Consider the following 20,647-nt stretch of genomic DNA (forward strand, 5'->3'; position numbering starts at 1 on the left):
TATATAGCGTCATACAAGAGTGCTCGTAAGAGATTATTTAAATAAAGTATACTTCTATTGTGATTTTGCAAGTGTGAGTAATTCTATATATTTATTTTTATGTTACAAAATATATTCTGAACGAGATGTGACGTGGACTAGGGACGTACTTAACAGGAGAATCTGAATTCAAATAACACTGGTATTGACCAACCAGGAGCTCCTATTTTTATGTGTATGTATGACACAACTTGGCAATACATCCCCACTTACGAATGAAAAGCCATTACAATTCCTGCTAATGTCCTCCGAGCGACACATGCGACATCGTTTTCAACCGATTTCGATTCCAAAGAAAAAAAAACTGTTACATTAAGCTCTTCCCGCCTATCTAATGGATTCGTCCAACTCTCACAGGACCTCGACGTCATTACGCAAAAAAAACATCAAGAAAAAAACACTCGACTCAAAAAAACGCCTCCTGGGAGCGCGAAGGTGTTGCCACCCTAGTCTTTTCTTACCCCAAAATAAGGGGAGGCAATATCATACACCATTAGCAATTTTCCTACTTTTTTAACGGTGTCACACTGCATAAGTATATTACACGCTTCATAATGGAAGTACTGAACGACACCTCGGGTAATATTGTACGTTTGTATTTACAGATAAACTCGCCGCGTTACCGAGACCCGGTACGGCGGGTACGAGTCGTTGATAATTATCGAATAACCAATGTTCATTTTAATAATTTAATTGAATAATAGCTTCGCAATAATGCAGTGTTTTAGTGCGGACGACGCGACGGGGGCGAATGCACAATACCAATTTTGAAAAGAACGCAACCGCCATAATTTTCCCGCGCACTATATACCTTTTTCGAAATTCGTAATTCGAACAAAAGCGCGCGCGGCGCAATGGTGCATGCATGATTGATAGCGGAGCGATGACGCTCGCGACTCCAAATGAACATTCGATTTCATGAAAATAAAAGCCCTTGACCCGCGCACTCTTTGTTTCCATTCCCTTTATCACACGCCGTGAGCCATTCAAAGTTATCTGACACCGAGATAGCCAATTTGCGCCTTCGCCCTCGGAGAGCGACCGCGTAATGTGGAATTACGTCGTCGAAAAAAGCGAAAATTGCCCCATCGCCGACTCAAAAAACAAGTTAACGCCATAAACAAATACTAAAAATCTTGTAACCGAAATAAGGCGGTACTCTAAATAAGAATTAAAGTAAAATTGCTGAGGTGTGACTCCCCCGACGCGAGGCGAGGGTATTACGGCTCCACGCGACGATATTCATAAGGCGAAAAATTGTAATAACCTGGTGAATATCAGAATAGGGCGAGTCGAGGTGGCGATGCTATGTTATTTACGCCGGGGCGAACCCCGCGTTTGTTAAGGAAATTGTCTAAATATGCCGCTACGCCGCGCCGCCTCGCGTCGGCCGCGCGTCGGCCGCGCGTGACGCGCCGGCCGTTGAAACAGTACACACAATACAAGTGTTATTACATTTATAATATTAATTTAATAACCGTTTTTAAATGTGCCTGGGAAGTTATGTTCACGTCGCGCTCGCTACGATAACGTAGGGTTGCGGGACTTTTAACGTCGTGACATAATACGTACTTAACATTTCAAATAGTGTATTAGAAAAAAGTTATTTTTAAATTGTTTAATAGTTTCAACTGTATATATATAATACAGTAATTAGTTTATTAATAGGTTGAATGAAATATTCGTGTATTTTATCTTAAACAATAATCTTACTAAATACAATATTTAAAATAGATCCACCCGTTTCTATTTATCGGGGTATCTTTAATTACGTTTAACAATTTGTTTAATAATCAGAAGTGTCGGAATATTTTAAAACATTCGTGATGCCGCCAACCAATAATTACCGATGCTATAAAAACAACATGAACAATAGCGAAGTCGTTTTAGAGAGCGGCGATTAAACATTCATAATTCTTTTTCGTGTTTTCCGAATTAAACAATTGTTGCTCCCAAAATGTTTCTGATCAGAATCAGCCGGATCGCGGTATAATAACAGTGGATTCTGAATTAGATCTACCGCCGGGGCATAATTTGTTGGAACCGACAATTATTTTTACGGAATAATCACTATTAATTATTGTTTTAGCGTTTCGTTTCGTTTCATTGTTGTTGCGGGTCGAGTCGGACGCTCGGGCTGTTGTTTTTCTCTGATTGCGGTTTGCGCATCACTCAGACGCCTCGACTTGTTTTTGGTCGAGTTTTTATCTTATATATCTGGGTGTACCTTGTTTAGGGTATGATTAGTTATTAATTATTTAGAATGGCAATTTCGATTATAATTAATTGATATATCGATTATATCTTATAATATAGAGCTATGATATAAAATTTACAGATGATTTGCAGATAAATAAAAATTGTATTGTGTAAGAAAAACAAGAATGTAAAATAAACGATACCAGGCGAGCAGCACCTGCTAGGATATACCTGTGCCATGCACCCGAATATAAAGGCCACGATGTCCCTCTTCTCACGATAAATCACTCTTTTTCTCCCGAGACACCCCGTGTTTTATGTGGCCCTCGTAAGCTTCGACTGTCGGGTCTTTTTCGAGTTTTTTTTTATTTTATTTTTATTATTTTTTAAACGATAGCGGAATGGCGATGTCTACTTTTATGAGACATATTTTATAAAAAAAATATATGAAGCAACAAACGAATGTTTACAGATAATATATAATAGAAATAAGATGTAAGAAGTTTAAATTAATTTTCAAATGTTTGAACTTAAAAACTATTATGTAAAACGTTATTTGTCAAAATCAAGATGAAAGCTGTTGACACTGTTTAATTTTTTATGAAATTATATTGCATGACTTTTTAATATCAAAGCAAGCCGAAACAAATTTCAATCATGTTTTCGCAATATAATAAAAAACATAAACTTACGGCTCATAGATTTATTTAAGACATAAAAAAAATCGATTTTGTTCTTAAGATTTTTTTACCGTCTAATTTGCAATCGATATTTTTAAATTAATTAATCCATCGCGGCCCTTTCGATCGTCTCTCGAGGCAAGACCGACTGAAGCAATTAAAAAGTGCCCATTTTCCACATTCGATGGAACCCCACACGCGTACAGGGAGCCAATATCCTCAGGTCTATAAAGCAATTTCCTTAATGGTGTGCCCATAGCTCTCCGGTAACCGGGTTTGATCCCTTATCGACCCAGTGTGGGACCTGAAGGAAATTAAAATGGAAAAATGCGAACAATTTCACATATTTACATCTAAAACTACGTATATACTACTATATATATTATACGCTTTGATTTATCGCTTAAGCATAGGCCTAAATAAACTTGGCAGTATTTAGGATGAAAGAAAAAAAAAATTGTAAATTAAAACGAGTGTGATGTATTAAAGACAACATTCAATTGTTTAATTGAAAATAAAATTAAATAATATTAAGTACGAACGTAATCTAAGATCAAATACACGAGACATAACACTTTCGGTAAGTGCCCATAGAATAGGTAAATAACGCCGGTCCACTGGTTCCCAACGTTCGAGCGGAGAGATCCAAACAAAAAACAATTATGTGAAGTTTTAACATTAACAAAATTCAAATTGCCCTCTCTTAACAAATACCTACACGTTTATCTCTATAACACTCGTCGGAGAGCGATTATAATAACAATAGTTGCTTCTTAAGCTTCAGCGAACCGTGAAAACAGTGTGTAATAAAAAAAATGCATTTTTAAAACCGTTCGTGAAGTTTGCTAATTACTCCCGCCCAAGGTAGGGCGGGCAGACCGCCCATCGCCACCTTACACAAACACCAATAAGAACCATTATCGCTTGCACCGGTCACGTCTTTTACTGTCTTATCGGAAACGAACTCGATTCGGCAGACATGGAATCGTCATAAGAAAGCTCGTATCTGTCAAAGGAAAAGAGAACTTGTTTAGCGTGGGATAAAGTAGCTATTGGCTCGTCGGAGGGTAGGGTCGATGCCTTGCCCGGGGGGATGTATTCTAGGTACATCATCCGTAGGTACAGACCGACAGATCGATATTGCGTATCTATAGAGCAGTTAGGTCGTGTTTGTTTTTAGACGATGTCAAAATCGCTTAGCTTACGACGTTGTTCCTTGTTTAGTTTGTAGCCGAAAATATCTCGTGAGCAGAGGCGAAGCCAGTTGGAATTTTCCAGATAGCTGTCTTCTGAGGGCACATGACAGCCGTTTAATTTATTGGCCGAGTTCATATTCAGTTATATTAACTTTGCATGATTGCTGGTGAGAAAAAGTGTATTTTAGTAGATCATCTCCCGTGCGTGTATGTTTTTTTAATACGAAAAAAGAAAGACTTTTCCATGTACTAAACATGTAGTTTTTAATTATATCATTTTATTTAATATATAAGATATCACTATTATTTCTACAACAGAATACAATAGATTTATATGATAGGTATATTTATACATATGTATCTAATACATTGATTTGCTAAGTCATATCATTAATGACGGCAATAAAGTAACAGAGCAAAATTGCGACTTTGAAGAGAATAAATATCACAGCCTGTAATTGTAACACAGATGGGCAAAGATGTCCTCTCATTGAGAGGAGGTTTAGAATATATACTACCGAGTTGCTTCAATGCGGTTTAATGGACTTAGAAGTGACGAAATTCATCCAAAATAGTGGTCTCCTCGCGATGTTTTCCATCAATACTGAGTACGAATTATTAGGACATATTAAGCAAGTAAAAAATATTACAGAATATATAGTATATATAATTATAAATACCAACGCTGTATTAGGGATCAATAAGTAAGTGTAAGGCTTTTATATGGAAAAAATAATTATAACTTTGACTGATAAATGTTAATTAAATTAAATATAAATACGTTCATGGAACTCTCCGACTCTTTGGGGCTATTCTGTAAAAACAAACTCGAGATTCACCTCAGAAAATAGTCGTGAAATTACGTAAAAAACGTGTTATGCGACATTGACCGTAATAATTATAACATTTCAATAGTACACGCGCCAAAATAGTATATTACCATAAGTTGGTTGTCAACATGTCACGGGCGAGTTTTTTTTTATAGTATAGGTAGGCGGACGAGCATATGGGCCACCTGATGGTAAGTGGTCACCAACGCACATAGACATTGGCATTGTAAGACATGTCAACCATCACTTACATAGCCAATGCGCCACCAACCTTGGGAACTAAGATTTTATATCTCTTATGCCTGTAATTACACTGGCTCACTCACCCTTCAAACTGGAACACAACAATACTAAGTACTGCTGTTTTGCGGTAGAATATCTGATGAGTGGGTGGTACTCATACGAGCTTGCACAAAGCCCTACCACCAGTAACAATGTAAACAGTAATGAAGTTTTTACAGAATAGCACTGTTGTATATTTGAATACCGTTTGAAAACATCGCACAAAGGATACTGCTCATCTTGGTAGTAACTCCGTGTGGATAAAAACATGATTAGAATGATTGTATATTATTGAATTTTTATTTAAAAATATTTTAATAGGTAGGCGGACTGCCTGATAGGCTGATGGGTACCACGCTAGATATTATCACTGTAAAATTATTAGTCATTGTCATGTTTGAAATCCCATCCAATTATAATAATGAATTATATTGGTGATATATATTTATATTAATTATTTTAAATTAAAATTGATTCCAAATTTGAATAACACATGAACGCTATTAGTTTTTTTTTTAAATAAATTTGCTTTGCGTTTCGTTTCTTATCTTTTCTTATAAGTATTAACTAATAGCCGTTCATATATTCATGACATTAAAAAATTGCTTTTCTGACCACTAAAGCTGATAAATTCATTAAATGTTGACACTTAAACCACACTTTACGATTGTGTAGTTCAACAGCCTGTCAAATTGACAGTCAAAAAGAAAACGCTTCGGAAATATGTGTTCATAAATAGATAAAAGCCAACAAAAAATATTTTAATTAACTATCTAAAGCACTTAGGGTAAATTCAACTTAAGCGTAGACAAAAACACTTCAATGGAACGAATGAAAAAATCTACCACATGATTACGAATAAAAAAATATCGATCGTCGAAGTTCGTTGGCCCCGAAACATGGCGTCATGACACAGCCAACGGAAGGCTATCCATTACGGCATGACAGCACCGCGTTTTTCAGCGTAGCCCAGCTTGACAACCACTGTCTGGGCGGTTTGACAGCTGTCAAACTCGACCTTGACACTGTCAGTTTGACAGCTCGCCATCGATCATCGGCGAAGTGGAGCAGCACGTCACTATTTATTTTATGAAACTACGAGGAAAGGTTACTGGAGCACGTAATTCACGTTAATACGTTGTATCATATAATTTTTTACGTCACTTCCGGTTTTGAAAAACAAAAACGCTAATATATATCATGTAATCGATTCGCGTACCCACTTCCGTCCTTGATTTCATTCTTAAGATTTAAAACATAAGCGAAAATATTTTTTTAATTGATATAAGCAATCCTTTGTAGAAAAGGGTGTTTGACGCTTCCGGTAGTAAGTTTTCCTCCCAGCAATAGTGCGAAACTTTTATACACTGGCAACTATCGGAGGGCACTCTTCCAAATGAATATAAAACGTTAGAAAATACGGAGGGTGTGTTTTAGTAACGACGTTTTGATGGCGATTGTACCGGCACGGAGTACAGTGTCGAACAAGTGACTCGGCCGTAATGTGATTGACAACGGACTGACGTAATAAAATGTTTAAGGGCGTTTTATTTTAATAGACGATTTAAAAGTTTCAACGATCACCCGCCGCGGTTGCCTATAATCTTAGTAACACTCGTACTGTCGCACAAATATACATCTAAATACGTACCCTGGGATTACTGAACGCAATAAAAAACCAAAAATACACCTACTTCAGGGCAAAATTGTGCCAGTCACGAGGATCGGCGACGGACGGAGGTACGCCGGCGAAGCGGTACCGTTTACATGAAATTCACGAGCCTACCTATCGGCACTTAAATATACACTTTATGCTCATAAATTCAAGGTTTGATTCCCGACCGCTATTATGTACGCGGGCCGTTTCCTCATTGAACTTATAACGCTCGAATAAATGCGGAACGTATAGAAAAATGTGATTATTCATGCCGACTTTGAGAAAAAAATTACAAGCGAGTATGACACGGGGTCGGTCGGAGGCTCCCACACATACATATGTATAAAGGTTAGGACCCACTTTCTAGGTCATTGCTCTTACTGATTAAGAATATATATATACGTATATAATATAAATATACGTAAAGACGTGTGTGCGTGACTTTTTCAAATTAAAAATATCATGTTTACTCGTAATGCTTTAACAAACGCATCCGCAATTTACAACCGTACATGTTATATGAAAAAGACGAGAAATTAAATTATAACCGGTTTTTGCGGATCGCGAACGTGTTCGAGACGGTTCTTGTTATTTTTTTTAAATAACAGCCATCTATTATTTACCTTAATTTGTAATTGCGTATCACATGAACTAGCGAATGATGAATGCCTGTCGCTTTTAAAATTATCAATTTATTTATTTACGTTAAATTTCCAAGTTACTTAAGTGTTTCAAATTTGTATGTTGTCTAAAGTACCAGGCTCACATGAGCGGGGGGGTGTGCAGCACTTGTGACGTAATTAACAGTAGCTAGAACATCTGCTGATGGCAGCGCGACGGGGCGCCGCCGTCATCTTAGCTTTCCCGCTAAGATAGGCGTTATTACGGCGGGTAAATATATCAGAATTGATAGAAATCTGTATCAATTAGGATTGATTCGGGGCTTATTATTAATTTGCTTTAATCCTTTCATTGTCAGACCTCAACGATAAATTGTTATAACGTTTATAAAGTTATTAGTACAGTTCAATTTAAATATATAAGGGTAATCATGTGCTGAATCTTATCAATATTAATTCAAAGATATTTTGCGCGTGTTCCTTTACAGATAGAAAAATAGCATAAAGCTCATACCGCTCATATTAATATCATGATAGGTTATATGTAGAAACAGTCTGTACGGAAGGGTATAAATAATACTATATAACCTTCGCTACGAAGATAATTGAATGAGCGACCAACCAATATTACAAAAAGAATTAACTGTTAAGAAAAAACGCAATCGTAAACAATAATAAAATTGGAAGCAAGTTTTCAACAAACGAACCGTATTTGGGAGTGCCTCAAAAACTTGCCACATTCGCTCGAGGGGAGGGCGCGGGTAGCGGGCGGCGGAGGGGGGACCCTCTGTAACTAAATTTTGAACTGTCACGTAGATTAATGATGCTAGGCTTGTGCGATACGCGCTAATGCCTGGAGATTACTATGGATAAGACGCTACGGTATCTTCTGTTTTAAATATATTTTTTATCTATAATTTATAAGAAATACTTTGTTATGTACTATCCTTTTTTACCTTTAATTTGTTTTCAACATTGCCAATTATCGTTCAAGTTTTACGAGCACATTGTCTTGCTACACGTGCCGTCGTTATTCCCATCAGTAATTATATAGCATTTAATAGATAATTTAATAATTTATAATTATTATACGATATTATGTGAGCTATAAATATAATCTTGTTATGACTTTTTGTATAAGCCATTAAACTAAAACAAACAACCAATTAAACTAAATTGTTCATGAAATTTTAGCTTTTTTCAGGGTAGTTTTAAGTTTAAGACGTTGATTATTTTAGTTTATCTAAATCAATTAAATTTCAAAAATTGTCGTCAAATAAAAAAAAAAACATCTCTCTTATAGTCTAATAGTATAATCATACTCATATTATACGTTTATGATTCCAGCAAGAACGGACAAGGCAATCTTATAAGTATTAAATATGTGAATTCGTTTATATAATTGTTTACAGTTAAATTATTTAGCGGTTTAATAACGACACATCCACACTAGCCGGTCGCAACAGCGAGGGTACAGAATGGATTTCGGAAATCGATTGCCTCCAAAAATATTTACAGGAGTCACGTGCACGCGAACACGACTAATTTTAACTAAACACAAATCCGGTAGAAAATAGAGTTCTAAATTACATTTTTAAATTGTATTCATTTTATACAGACACTCAAACACAAAAAGTTATATCTTTGTTATAATATGTGTGTTAGTTTCTTTTTGATATGAACTGCTTGATTTACATTTTTTTTAATGATAAGGACAGTGCAGTCTTGCAGGAACGCTTTTATCTAGAAGTTGCCTATTCACTCTTGCCTTGAAGACACTCGAATTGAAAAGCTCATGAATCTAATGTTATTTTTTTAAATTAAAATATATATATGTTTAATTACTTCGATATTAGAATGCTTACTTTTTGTTCTATTTGCTTTCTCTATGTGTAGAAAATTCAGAGTTATCCTAAATGTTATATAATATTCTATCATGCGTATTGGTAACATTCAAATGCTACGTCGGAATAGTGGCTAGTTTATAAGGTTGTTTACAACCACGCCAACGAGCCGGTTGGCGTGGTTGGTAGAACACTTGCCTTTCACGCCGAAGGTTGTGGGTTCGATTCCCACCCAGGACAGACATTTGTGTGCATGAACATGTCTGTTTGTCCTGAGTCTGGGTGTAATTATCTATATAAGTGTGTATTTACAAAAAGAAAAGTAATATATGTAGTATATCAGTTGTCTGGTTTCCATAGCACAAGCTTTGTACAAGCTTAATTTGGGATCAGATGGCCGTGTGTGAAAAATGTCCCAGGATATTATTATTATAAGGGTGCTGCTTCAATTTTTATACACCAGTTATAGTAATTTTTGATTTATCTTCAAGACATGGAAAGCTGATGGTTCCGATTTCTATCCAGTACTGTAACAGTAACAGCCTGTTAATGTCCCACTGGGCTGGGCTAAGGCCTCCTCTCCCTTTTTGAGGAGAAGGTTTGGAGCTTATTCTACCACGCTGCTCCAATGCGGGTTGGTAGAATACACATGTGGCAGAATTTCAATGAAATAAGACACATGCAGGTTTCCTCACGATGTTTTCCTTCACCGTCAAGCACGAGATGAATTATAACCACAAATTAAGCACACGCAAATTCAGTGGTGCTTGGCCGGGTTTGAACCCACGATCATCGGTTAAGATCCACGCGTTCTAACCACTAGGCCATCTCGGTCTTGATTTCTATCCGGTTGTCAAAATGAACGGATAGTGACGAATGAGGAGTGAAATATAGAGTGCACATTTGATGATATCTCCTAGTCGCAACTCAGGTTGACTTCCATAGTTTACTAGCACAACGGATGAAGCTGTTCCACGGTAGGTTGTGGTTGTGGATTGCTGCCTTACCATATCAATGTTGACACTCACCACTTGACACGATTAAAAAGAACAGAATATAAATGGCGACATTGTAAATAGGAAAGCCGTATGTTTGGTTATTTGTTGTTAAAAAAGCCGAGATAGACTGGTTAGACCACATGAAAAAATTAGTGTTGGTTCATACAAGGGCAAGCACCGCTGAATTTTCATGTACTTTATTTGTGTTTATAAACCATCTCGTGTTCGACGGTGAAGGAAAATATCGTCAGGAAACCTACATACCTATCCCACCCCCTACACTGAAAACTATAGTACATACATGTCGAAACCGCAACGAATATATATATATATATAATAATAATTAGGTATTATAATACTTAAGGACTAGGAAAACCCAAGGCTTCGTCAGTGGTGGTATTAATTTTCCATTTCATCCTTCAAAATTTGCCATTTAAGCGTACATAAAGCCTATTTGAATTATAGGCTTAAATTATTTAAATTATAAAAATGGCTAGCAGAGCTATATTAACTTATAAAAGTTTTAATTTTATTCATTAGACGCATTCCACTTCAACGGACTTGTTTAGGAAATATAGTTAAAGGTACCGTTTTAATTAATACGTAATATATAATAAAATTTAACGGAACAAGGTCATAAAACTCCAGCGTCACAAAATGGCGTATTTTTCTATTGACGTATTCAAAGGTTATGCGAGTTCAAGTTTAAAATGAATGTCAAAATTGTTTTCGAAATATAATCCAGCACAGTAACCGCTTATTTAAATTTATAATGACAATAAAACTAATTTTTATATCCAAAAGTGTGGCCGATGCGATGTTTATATGTCAACACCGATCGCACGGAAGCGGGTAACACTGATAGATAAATATTCAACTTTATAAATAAACCACGACCTAGTCAACTCGAATAAAAACACAAAACAACTATAATATAAATTATGAAAAACATTACACATAGCCACACGCGCAGTAAACGTCATGACGATCAGCTGATCAAATATATTGCTACTATAAAAAGTGAAAACGCAAACCACTCGCCCCCGTGCCTCCGTCCCGCTCGCTCAAAAGCGCGCGCGATGCGTGGGAGCGGGACGCAGACAAGGTAGGCCGCGCCATCGCGTAAAATGATATATTAATGTCAGCTGCGTTTAGGACCTCGTGAGTCTACAAAATAATAGATGGTCACAAATAAATTACTCGGCGAGTGCATTTCTGAACGAAATTCGGGCGGCCGTCGACCTCGACCGTGGCGCGTAAATCACGATTGATATACGACTCGCGAAGGTCGCCATCTTGAATTTTGCGTTCGAAATTTGAATCTCTGCCCGATACAACCGTTTTGGTACGTGTCAACGTTACGTTTAGCGGTTTTTCGTGACTCCGACAAGCTGTTAACAATAACAATAAAATAAATGGGATTTTGTAAAGGAGACGTCTTGTGGCGTCTTGCTCCTTTTTGAGAAGAATTCAATATTAAGAAAATAACATCGTCCTTTTGAAAGTCGCTTGTAGCTTTATCGTAAGGCCCTTCGCTACGGGGACTTTATGAAAATGTTTTACTACCATATATTTGCGAAATGAACGTTTGAAAACGTGACTTATAGTGAGAGGCAAGGTTTGTAATCTAAAGAAATCTATACAGGGTGATAATTTAATGAGCGTTTACAATTACATAACCTTTAACAAGCGTGACGACAAAGTCATTGTTTTTTGTAATTGCTGATCGTGCAAACGTTTGACAACATGGCGTCAATCTGACGTACCATCGCATCTGCAACACTACAATTATACAAATCACAGACAGATCGTTAACAGCTTATAAAACGATGTATAGAAATATATCTGTCCTACTCTTATATACAGGTTAGCTTGCATGTTACATTCAAGCTGAGCGATAGCTCGCTACGGCGCTATAGTTTCGATGGACGATCAACTTAATCATGCAATCTATGATCATTCTAATTAGTTAATTGATATCGCGATATCAGTCACGGGTAATTTGTATGTTTTGTACGTTCATAAAAAAGGTATTTCAATATTTATTACGTTAGTTGTAAAAAAAACGTTGTTGTTTGTAACGTAATTTTTAATATGCTAATGCTTGTACTAGGTATAGCTATAGACAATCGCTTGCGATGATACTTAAATTTCACTGAAACGAGCTGAGGTGGTTTAGTGGTTGAAGACGTGGATCGTGAGCGATGATTGTGGTTTCAAATTACTTTGCTAAATGTCCATATGCTTCGTTTGTGATTATAATCCATCTCATGCTCTGCGTATTGGAGCAACGGGGTGTCTAAACCCCCTCAAAATTATAGAAGGCCTTAGCCCAGCAATGGGTCATTAACGGGCCGTTACTTTTATGAACTAAAATTAACACGGCTAAAAACCGCGGAACAGCTATTATAAGTATATATGTACTAGTATAAAGGTCCTATTATCATTAATCACTGCCCACTGAACAACACAATACTCTCATATTGGCCCCTTATCACTATATCTTCTAGCTTCATATTTTCAATTACATTTTTATCTGATATGAAAACTTTGCCTAATTTTAACTAATAGTGCTTCTATTTATTTTTAACATTTTTTTTATAGAATAGGAAGGCGGACGAGCATATGGGCCACCTGATGGTAAGTGGTCACCAAACGCCCTTAGACATTGGCATTGTAAGAAATGTCAACCATCGCTTACATAGCCAATGCGCCACCAACCTTCGGAACTAAGATTTTATGTCCCTTGTGCCTGTAATTACACTGGCTCACTCACCCTTCAAACCGGAACACAACGATATCAAGTATTGCTGTTTTGCGGTAGAATATCTGATGAGTGGGTGGTACCTACCCAGACGAGCCTGCACAAAGCCCTACCACCGGTAAATCATTATATTATTATTATATTGTTAAATGAAATGGGAACATGAATGAGGAAAACAACCGCAAGAGGCGTAAAGACAGACAAACAACTTTGACTTTGAATTGACGCGACATGATTGGTCGATATCTTAAATAATCTATTATTAAAAAATGGCGTCTTGAATGACGGCGAAGTTAACGAAACTTTGGAAGTATGATTAAGGTGTATGTAACTGGTATTATAAATAATGATATATTAATCATGAACTGTTTCTAGTATATAATATATATGAGTTGGTAAATCGCATGGAAAATGTGGCAGGCGTTCCGTTGTCAAAACTCATTCGTGTTTATAATTCATCTCGTGCTTAAAGGAAAACATCGTGAGGAAACTTGCATGTGTATAATTTGAACACTGAAATTCTGCCATGAAATGTGTATTCAGAAATGTGTATTCAGCCAACCCGCATTGGAACAACGTGGTAGAATAACCTCCAAGCCTTCTCCTCAAAAGAGGACAGAAGGCCTTAGCCCAGCACTAGGACATTCACAGTGTGTACAAAAAAAATGGAATGTGTAAATGTTGTGTGTTTATCTCCTTATTCGACTGTAATAGACTATAAATACTATTAAGAGAGTTAGTTATTGACTATAATTCTGTCAACATCAAAACGAAAAAACTGGTACATGAATACATATATGTGCTTAGAAACATATGTAAAGTACTCAAACAGATCGTAAATGACTTGATATTTACTTGATTTCGAGTTCCACGCTGCTCCATCTTGGGATGCTGTGAACACAACGAAGAGTTTATACCATCGCGCACGTTATGGGGCACTAATATATCAACTGTACAATTTCATCTTTTAGGTGGTTTCACGAATGGAACTCAGTACATGAAAGTGGTTGACAAATTCCGGTGTAAAACTCATTTGTAAATATTTTTCCTATAAGGAAAAATATCGCAAGATATACAGTTTCTTTTAAAATATTCTAAGAAATATTTGACCAATCCGCACAAGAACTCTCTGACGGATAATTCTCTATCTTTTCCTAAAACAAACGACGTTTAATAACAATAGAATTAATGGGATTATGTCATGTTTGCTACTTTATTAGTCACTAGTTTTTACTTGCGCCCACGTGGTGGGTGGGTGTGGTGTTAGGTATCAAAAGGTATCCTATGCCTTTCCTTGGGGTTCAAGCCTGCTTCATACCAAATTTCATTTAAATCAGTACAGCGGCTTAAGCGTGAAAAAGTAATGTACTGACAGAGTTACTTTTAGATTTGTAATATTCGACAAGCCGGTTGGCGTGGTTTGTAGATACTGCCTTTTCACGCCGAAGGTTGTGGGTTCGATTCCCACCCAGGACAGACATTTGTGTGCATGAACATGTCTGTTTGTCCTGAGTCTGGGTGTAATTATCTATATAAGTATGTATTTACAAAAGAAAAGTAGTATATGTAGTATATCAGTTGTCTGGTTTCCATAGAACAAGCTTTGTACAAGCTTAATTTGGGATCAGACGGCTGTGTGTGAAAAATGTCCCTTGATATTATTATATTATTTTTATTATTATAATAATATTAATAGGGATAAAACCAACATGTCTTCCTATATATAGCTTATATTATTATTACCACCTATGTAGTAAACATACATATATACATTCAATCAATGCGATAACAGCATATGTATATATCTGACATATTTAATATAACTTATGTTTTTTTTTAAATTCCTGTTTTTAAACGGCTTTTGAACAATAATTCTTCTCCTCCCTCGGATCTCCCTCAACAGTCAAAAGAATAGACAAGAAATTTTGTATACAAATATTATTATTTTTATCAAAATTAATTATATTATTATTTAAATATAGAACATACAATGATTATCCAGCTCTGCGGTGTCACAGAACACATAAAAACACAAAATGCTCTAAAACAAATGAACTTCGATTTAAGGCAAGTACATAATCTACATTCCATGGCTTACAAGTCCATTGTTCTACTGAACACTTTAATAGCGAAGTATGATCACAATCGAGTCGAAAGAACAAAGCTCATTATGTCAGTAATTAATATCGTACGGCGATACCGACACGAACAAATCAACACACAGACGGACAAGTCGATAACACGAATTGTAATAAAGAAAAAAAAAGTTATGCTTACTCGTCCCTGTCACGCGATACGAGTCGGAAGGAGACAGAGATGTTTAATTTCAGCCACGTCCATATTTTATGATAAATAGCAAAACGAAAACGCCTGAGTGTGTTCCCGTGTCCGATTGATATTATTTGAATTTAATTTATTTTATGCATCGAGGGAATTTCGCGCCAAATGAATACCCCGTTTCCGAACTGACAAAATTTCAAAATTGAAACGTATTCGAACGTTGATTTTTGAAATTGGAATGAATACGTCATTCTGACAGCGTGTATGAATATGAATATGAAAACGTCCTTTTTTATTTATATCGGGATCGTATACCGAAATACTTAATATTTAATTTGCATGCAACGAGTTCGTATTTCGAATTAATATCGCTCCGAGCGTTGCGGTTTTCGGACGACTTTTTAATCGTCGAACTGAAGTTCTATTTTTGAAGCTTAAAAATGCGATTTTCAAATGTCCTCCAAATCGGCTTTACCGTCGACAATGGACCGTGCAGTTAATCACCAGAGAGGTGATTTTCGATCTTGCACACGTGAGAACGTTTTAAAAGGTCGTAAAAGCCGGCGAGCGCCTCGCCGCATAAAGTACGGTAACGTAAAACTTTTATGGGTGATTTTTGTGTGTTTATTACAAATGAAAGTTGTTCGAACGCTAATAAATTAACATGCTTTAATGACCTAATCAAAGTTTATGACGCGAGGCGAATCCCCGTCCGACTCCTAGTGTTGCCCGATTAACTTATTTCGCGTTGAAAAAACCGCCGCAGCGACCGTAATTATTTTTCGAATTTTATGAAGATTGGAAATTTTTGTTAACATGATCTTTTTACAGCCTCACCATGATTTATGGGGCTTCCTGTTGTCTCGCTCAACTTACCCATGGCATCTGGAACAAAGCAGAAAAATCATATTAATAATCGCCATTTTTAATTAACGCGACCATGTAGTACTAATTGGTAGAATGGGTGATTTCTAATGAAGTCGTTTGCTTATAATACGCGATACTTCTTAGACGAGATTAAAAATAAATTATTACATAACTTTTAGATTCCTTAATAACTATGAAATATAAATAAAGCAGAACCTGCTTAAAAACAACTACTTTTTTTTATTAAAAGAATCTCCAATTAAATTTATTTTAGGTTAGCTTTTAAATTTACTGTCGTCAGCCAATGATTTCATTGACTTTTCATTCAATTTCATAATATTCAAGTGTTCAAATCAATTGTTTCCTCATACGAAGATAATTTCAAAGTTAAGTACGTCACAGTATCTAAACGAACTGTACGAGTCCGTTATCAGTTCTTATCGGTTTCAAGAACAGCTATCATATCGACTTGACAGGAATGACATCTTGACAGTTTGACAGGTGATGAGAAGTGTACCAACAGTGTACTATTCTTAAATTTATGTTTATATTTGAGTTGTCTTATATAGAGTTTTACTGAGTATCATGAACAACACACAAATATCAATAGCATAGTGTAACTACAGGCAATGGGACATAACATCTTAGTTACCAAGGTTGGTGACGCATTGGCGATGGCAGAAAGGATTAATATTTCTTATAGCGCCAATGTTGGTATTGGTGACCAGTAACCGTCAGCTCATTTACCCGTCGGAGTAGCTATTTTATAAAAAAAGCTTATTGATATGTGGATCTAGTTAACAAGGCCAAAGAGACTGAAGTCCTGGGTTCAAGCCCCGGGTCGGTACAATGAAATTGATCGAGTGAGACTGGAAGTTGACTTAAAGCCGTTGGTCCTGAACTCTGACCGGTTGTGTCATTGGCCCATCGGATTATGAGAGTAAGAGCAAGCGCACCTGTGTTTGTGCACACACACGTTTACTATAATAATATGTCCTGTGCTTCGAATAATTCTTCTTTGGGAATGGCCGATGGTGCTTGCGTTTAAGCCCTTAGAGAAAATAATCGTTTACTTAAAGAAATAAACTTTAATTTCGTTTTGTTAGCGCTTGTATATTATTGTGGACTTGTTTTTTAATATACGCACAATATATACTAAATAAAATTTACAGTTAAGTATATATTTAATGTATATATCCTTTCTCTATTGCAATATTTTAATTGCAGTCAAGTCAGATCTCAGTCAAAACAAAACTTAGCAAAAACGTACGTTCGTAATATTTATATAATTTTAAAAATCGCATTTATTCAATTATAAACGTCAGTCTATGTTTAATTTACTAAAAGTTTAATTATGTTTAAAATACAAAAATAAACAATAATATGATTTAAAACAATGAGCAATTATTAATGATACGATTTGATAATACGATTAAAACAAATTAAATTTAAAGATAAACTTCGCAGCAACACTTAACCGAATGCGATTTCACGGGGCTCCGAGTTCGATCCCAACATTGTTGTTTTAGCACGCCATTAATGAAACTTTATAGCTCGGAACAAGCGGAGCGAATCCGCGGGCAGCGACCAGTGCTAAATAAATAATTAAAAGAAGTTTTTCCTGCGTCTGAGCGGTTGTTGCCCGCTTTGATTCTATTTACAATCCAATTGCGCGACCGCTCGGTGCCGACGACGCTCTTACTGACCTTTGATTACCGCCTCGTACCGCCGAGCCCTGGGCCACGTACGACTTTTTTATGGTATAGGCAGGCGGACGAGCAAATTGGCCAGCTGATAGTAAGTTGTCACCACGGACCATAGACATTGGCGAGGTGAGAAATATTAACCATTCCTTACCTCGCCAATGCACAATGTTATGTCCCTTGTGCCTGTAGTTACACTGGCTCACTCACCCTTCAAACTAAGTATTGCTGTTTAGCGGTAGAATATCTGATGAGTGGGAGGTACCAACCCAGACACTTGGGCTTGCACAAAACCCTACCACCAGGTAACTGCTGTATCAATGGTGATGCGAAAGAAACTATCCATTTGTTACGTCATCGCGAACTTCAACATACATGCTTAGGAGCTGGACAAACAAATAGGCATAGTAATTACGGGATTTACAAGTTAAATCATAAAGTCGGCATTTCTATGTGATTTGTAATGGTGTTCCGTATGAGCATTACTACCACCATTTGTTCAATTGGAGTTAACTGTACAGAGTTCTGTAAAGAGGTGCCACGCCGGCCGGTAATAATAAAAATGGTAAAAAGCGTTCGTTATCGCAAAATCTTATAAAAATATATGTAATATAATTAAAACACAATCCAATTATGTTTCTTAAAATAAGCCAAGTTTGCTTTAAAAATGCCGTCGACATCGATAGCAATAATAATCGATAAACCTTACGCCCTTACTTATAAACGTCACTTAGACTGTTCAATTAAACAATGATTCTCTCTTTCTGTCATTAATGATTTAACATTTGCAAGAAGAAGACACGGCATTGTTTGACTAATCACCCGCTTAACAGCGCTTAAATTTGTTTAAAAGATTCGAAAAATAGCTATTCGGTAAATAGGAACATAGTATCGGACCGTTATCTAAAACAGCTAACTTTCTTTTACGAACGCATACTCCATCTTGTATTGTCTTAAACTGGTTTAATTTGAGGCGAGATCGTCAGTAACGTGTACGGTGGCTCCGGGCCTCGTGTGACGCGGCCATACTTGGAAATGTACGTATGATTCCACTTACTTGTTACGAGACGGCTCACATGACGGGAAATGTTTAAAATTTTTAAAAATATTCACATTTTTTTTGATTTTTTTTTTCGTCGACAATTTTGGTTGGGGAATATCAAACGAAACTAAATATATTTTTGGAATGAATATTTTTTAGATATGATTTAAAATTATTTAGCAATTTGCAATAATAAACTATTGATTGATGAATTTATGACACGACAAATACGTCAAATGTAAAAAAAATATCTCTAAATATAGGCTTTGAGACGGATAGAAGATAAGACTAGAACTGATTTGATTATTCTAGAGCCTTCTATCTTGAGCTGGTTGGTTACTAAATGCTCTAAAAGTTAACTTGTTATAATAAATAATTTATTTACGTTTGGAATGGGTCAGTCGCAGCTTATTGTAATCTCTGCTAGCGCCATGTGAGCTAAGCTTTACCCGCTTGCGTGCCTCACTCACGAGTGGGAGTCGCTCTTAATAAGAGTCTTATATACAATAATAGCAATCCATAACTCTTGTTCGATTTTAAACTCTATGCTAATACAGATAAGGATTAGTTTCTGTGATGAGGTTATCGAGTTATTTATACGGCGTGACCCGCGTCGCTGACTTTGACAATTTCAACGGTTCGGTTTTACGGTAAGTTCAGGTGTAATGGTAACGGGAATGGTGGATTGTTGGTGGTTGGTACCATCGAGGATTGAGGTGACATGGTTTTTACAATCATTTAAGCTTTGAATTGTAACTTTATATACATTGCATATTACAGCAATAAGTGTAAATCGTATAAGGATAATATTTTAAGTGTTTTTTGCCACAAAGCAAGAAAGAAATATAAGAAAAAAGTCACACAAATTTCATCGTAATGTTTGCAAAAAATATTTTGAACGAATTCAGATGATTTAAGCGTATATTTAATTAGTCTTAAAGATTTTTTTTTTATTCATATTACATTCCACTAATTTATTATCTGTATTTATTTAGTTACGTCTTATGTTATTATTGAATAAAACTTAACATTGTTTTGTGTTGTTTTATGTCAAACTGTTTTTAGAGATAGTTAGACTTTTTATAAAACATTTGGTTTCCAATGTTTGTCGTTGCCGCTTTGTTTCAAATGTTCGTACAAATATCATGTCCAATGTCTGAACATCATCAACGGTTTAAAGTGGGTGAGGGTGCTGTAGTTGCGATTTCTCGTGGGACCGGTATACCGGTATAATGTGCGGTACGAGTGGCACACATTCGTGATACTTAAGAATAATCGTACAAGTCGATTCCCGTAAATTATACGGATTTTATGATCACTTATGTTTTATAAATTCTATAATTTTCACAGCGGAGAATAGGATGAAAGATACACACATAGGACTCGCAGCAAATAAGGTTATTAACATTGAAAAATAATTAGTTTATAGTGAAGAAGTAACAACAACAAATGCAGTACGAGAAATTCGAAATCTTGTAAATGAGAAAACCAAGGAAATGTTCGATAATACAGCATCCAGGCAGGACCATTAAGTTATCACGGAGCGTTTTTAATCATCGCTATCACCGCAGTCACCGGCCCGCATAGCCGCGAGGAGGTGTCCAATAAATTATCGACCGGCGACATCGCTAATGCACGCGCGACGC

The 20,647-nt window shown here is 36.2% G+C and overlaps 1 protein-coding gene across 6 annotated transcripts in view; it reads right to left on the minus strand.

Moving 5' to 3' along the window:
- The window catches only part of LOC126775891 (homeobox protein homothorax), a 258,601-nt gene that overhangs the window by 116,868 nt on the left and 121,086 nt on the right, over positions 1 to 20,647 (minus strand). For 4 of the 6 annotated variants that reach the window (XM_050498053.1, XM_050498051.1, XM_050498052.1 and 1 more), the window contains exon 8: positions 16,266 to 16,274. The exons of the other annotated variants lie outside the window; for them this stretch is intronic. In XM_050498053.1, the coding sequence (XP_050354010.1) occupies positions 16,266 to 16,274 (9 nt within the window). The remainder of the gene's footprint in view (positions 1 to 16,265; positions 16,275 to 20,647) is intronic. 6 annotated transcript variants of the gene reach the window in all.

The sequence above is a fragment of the Nymphalis io genome, chromosome 19, assembly GCF_905147045.1.
Source record: "Nymphalis io chromosome 19, ilAglIoxx1.1, whole genome shotgun sequence".
Classification (NCBI taxonomy): Eukaryota; Metazoa; Arthropoda; class Insecta; order Lepidoptera; family Nymphalidae; genus Nymphalis; species Nymphalis io.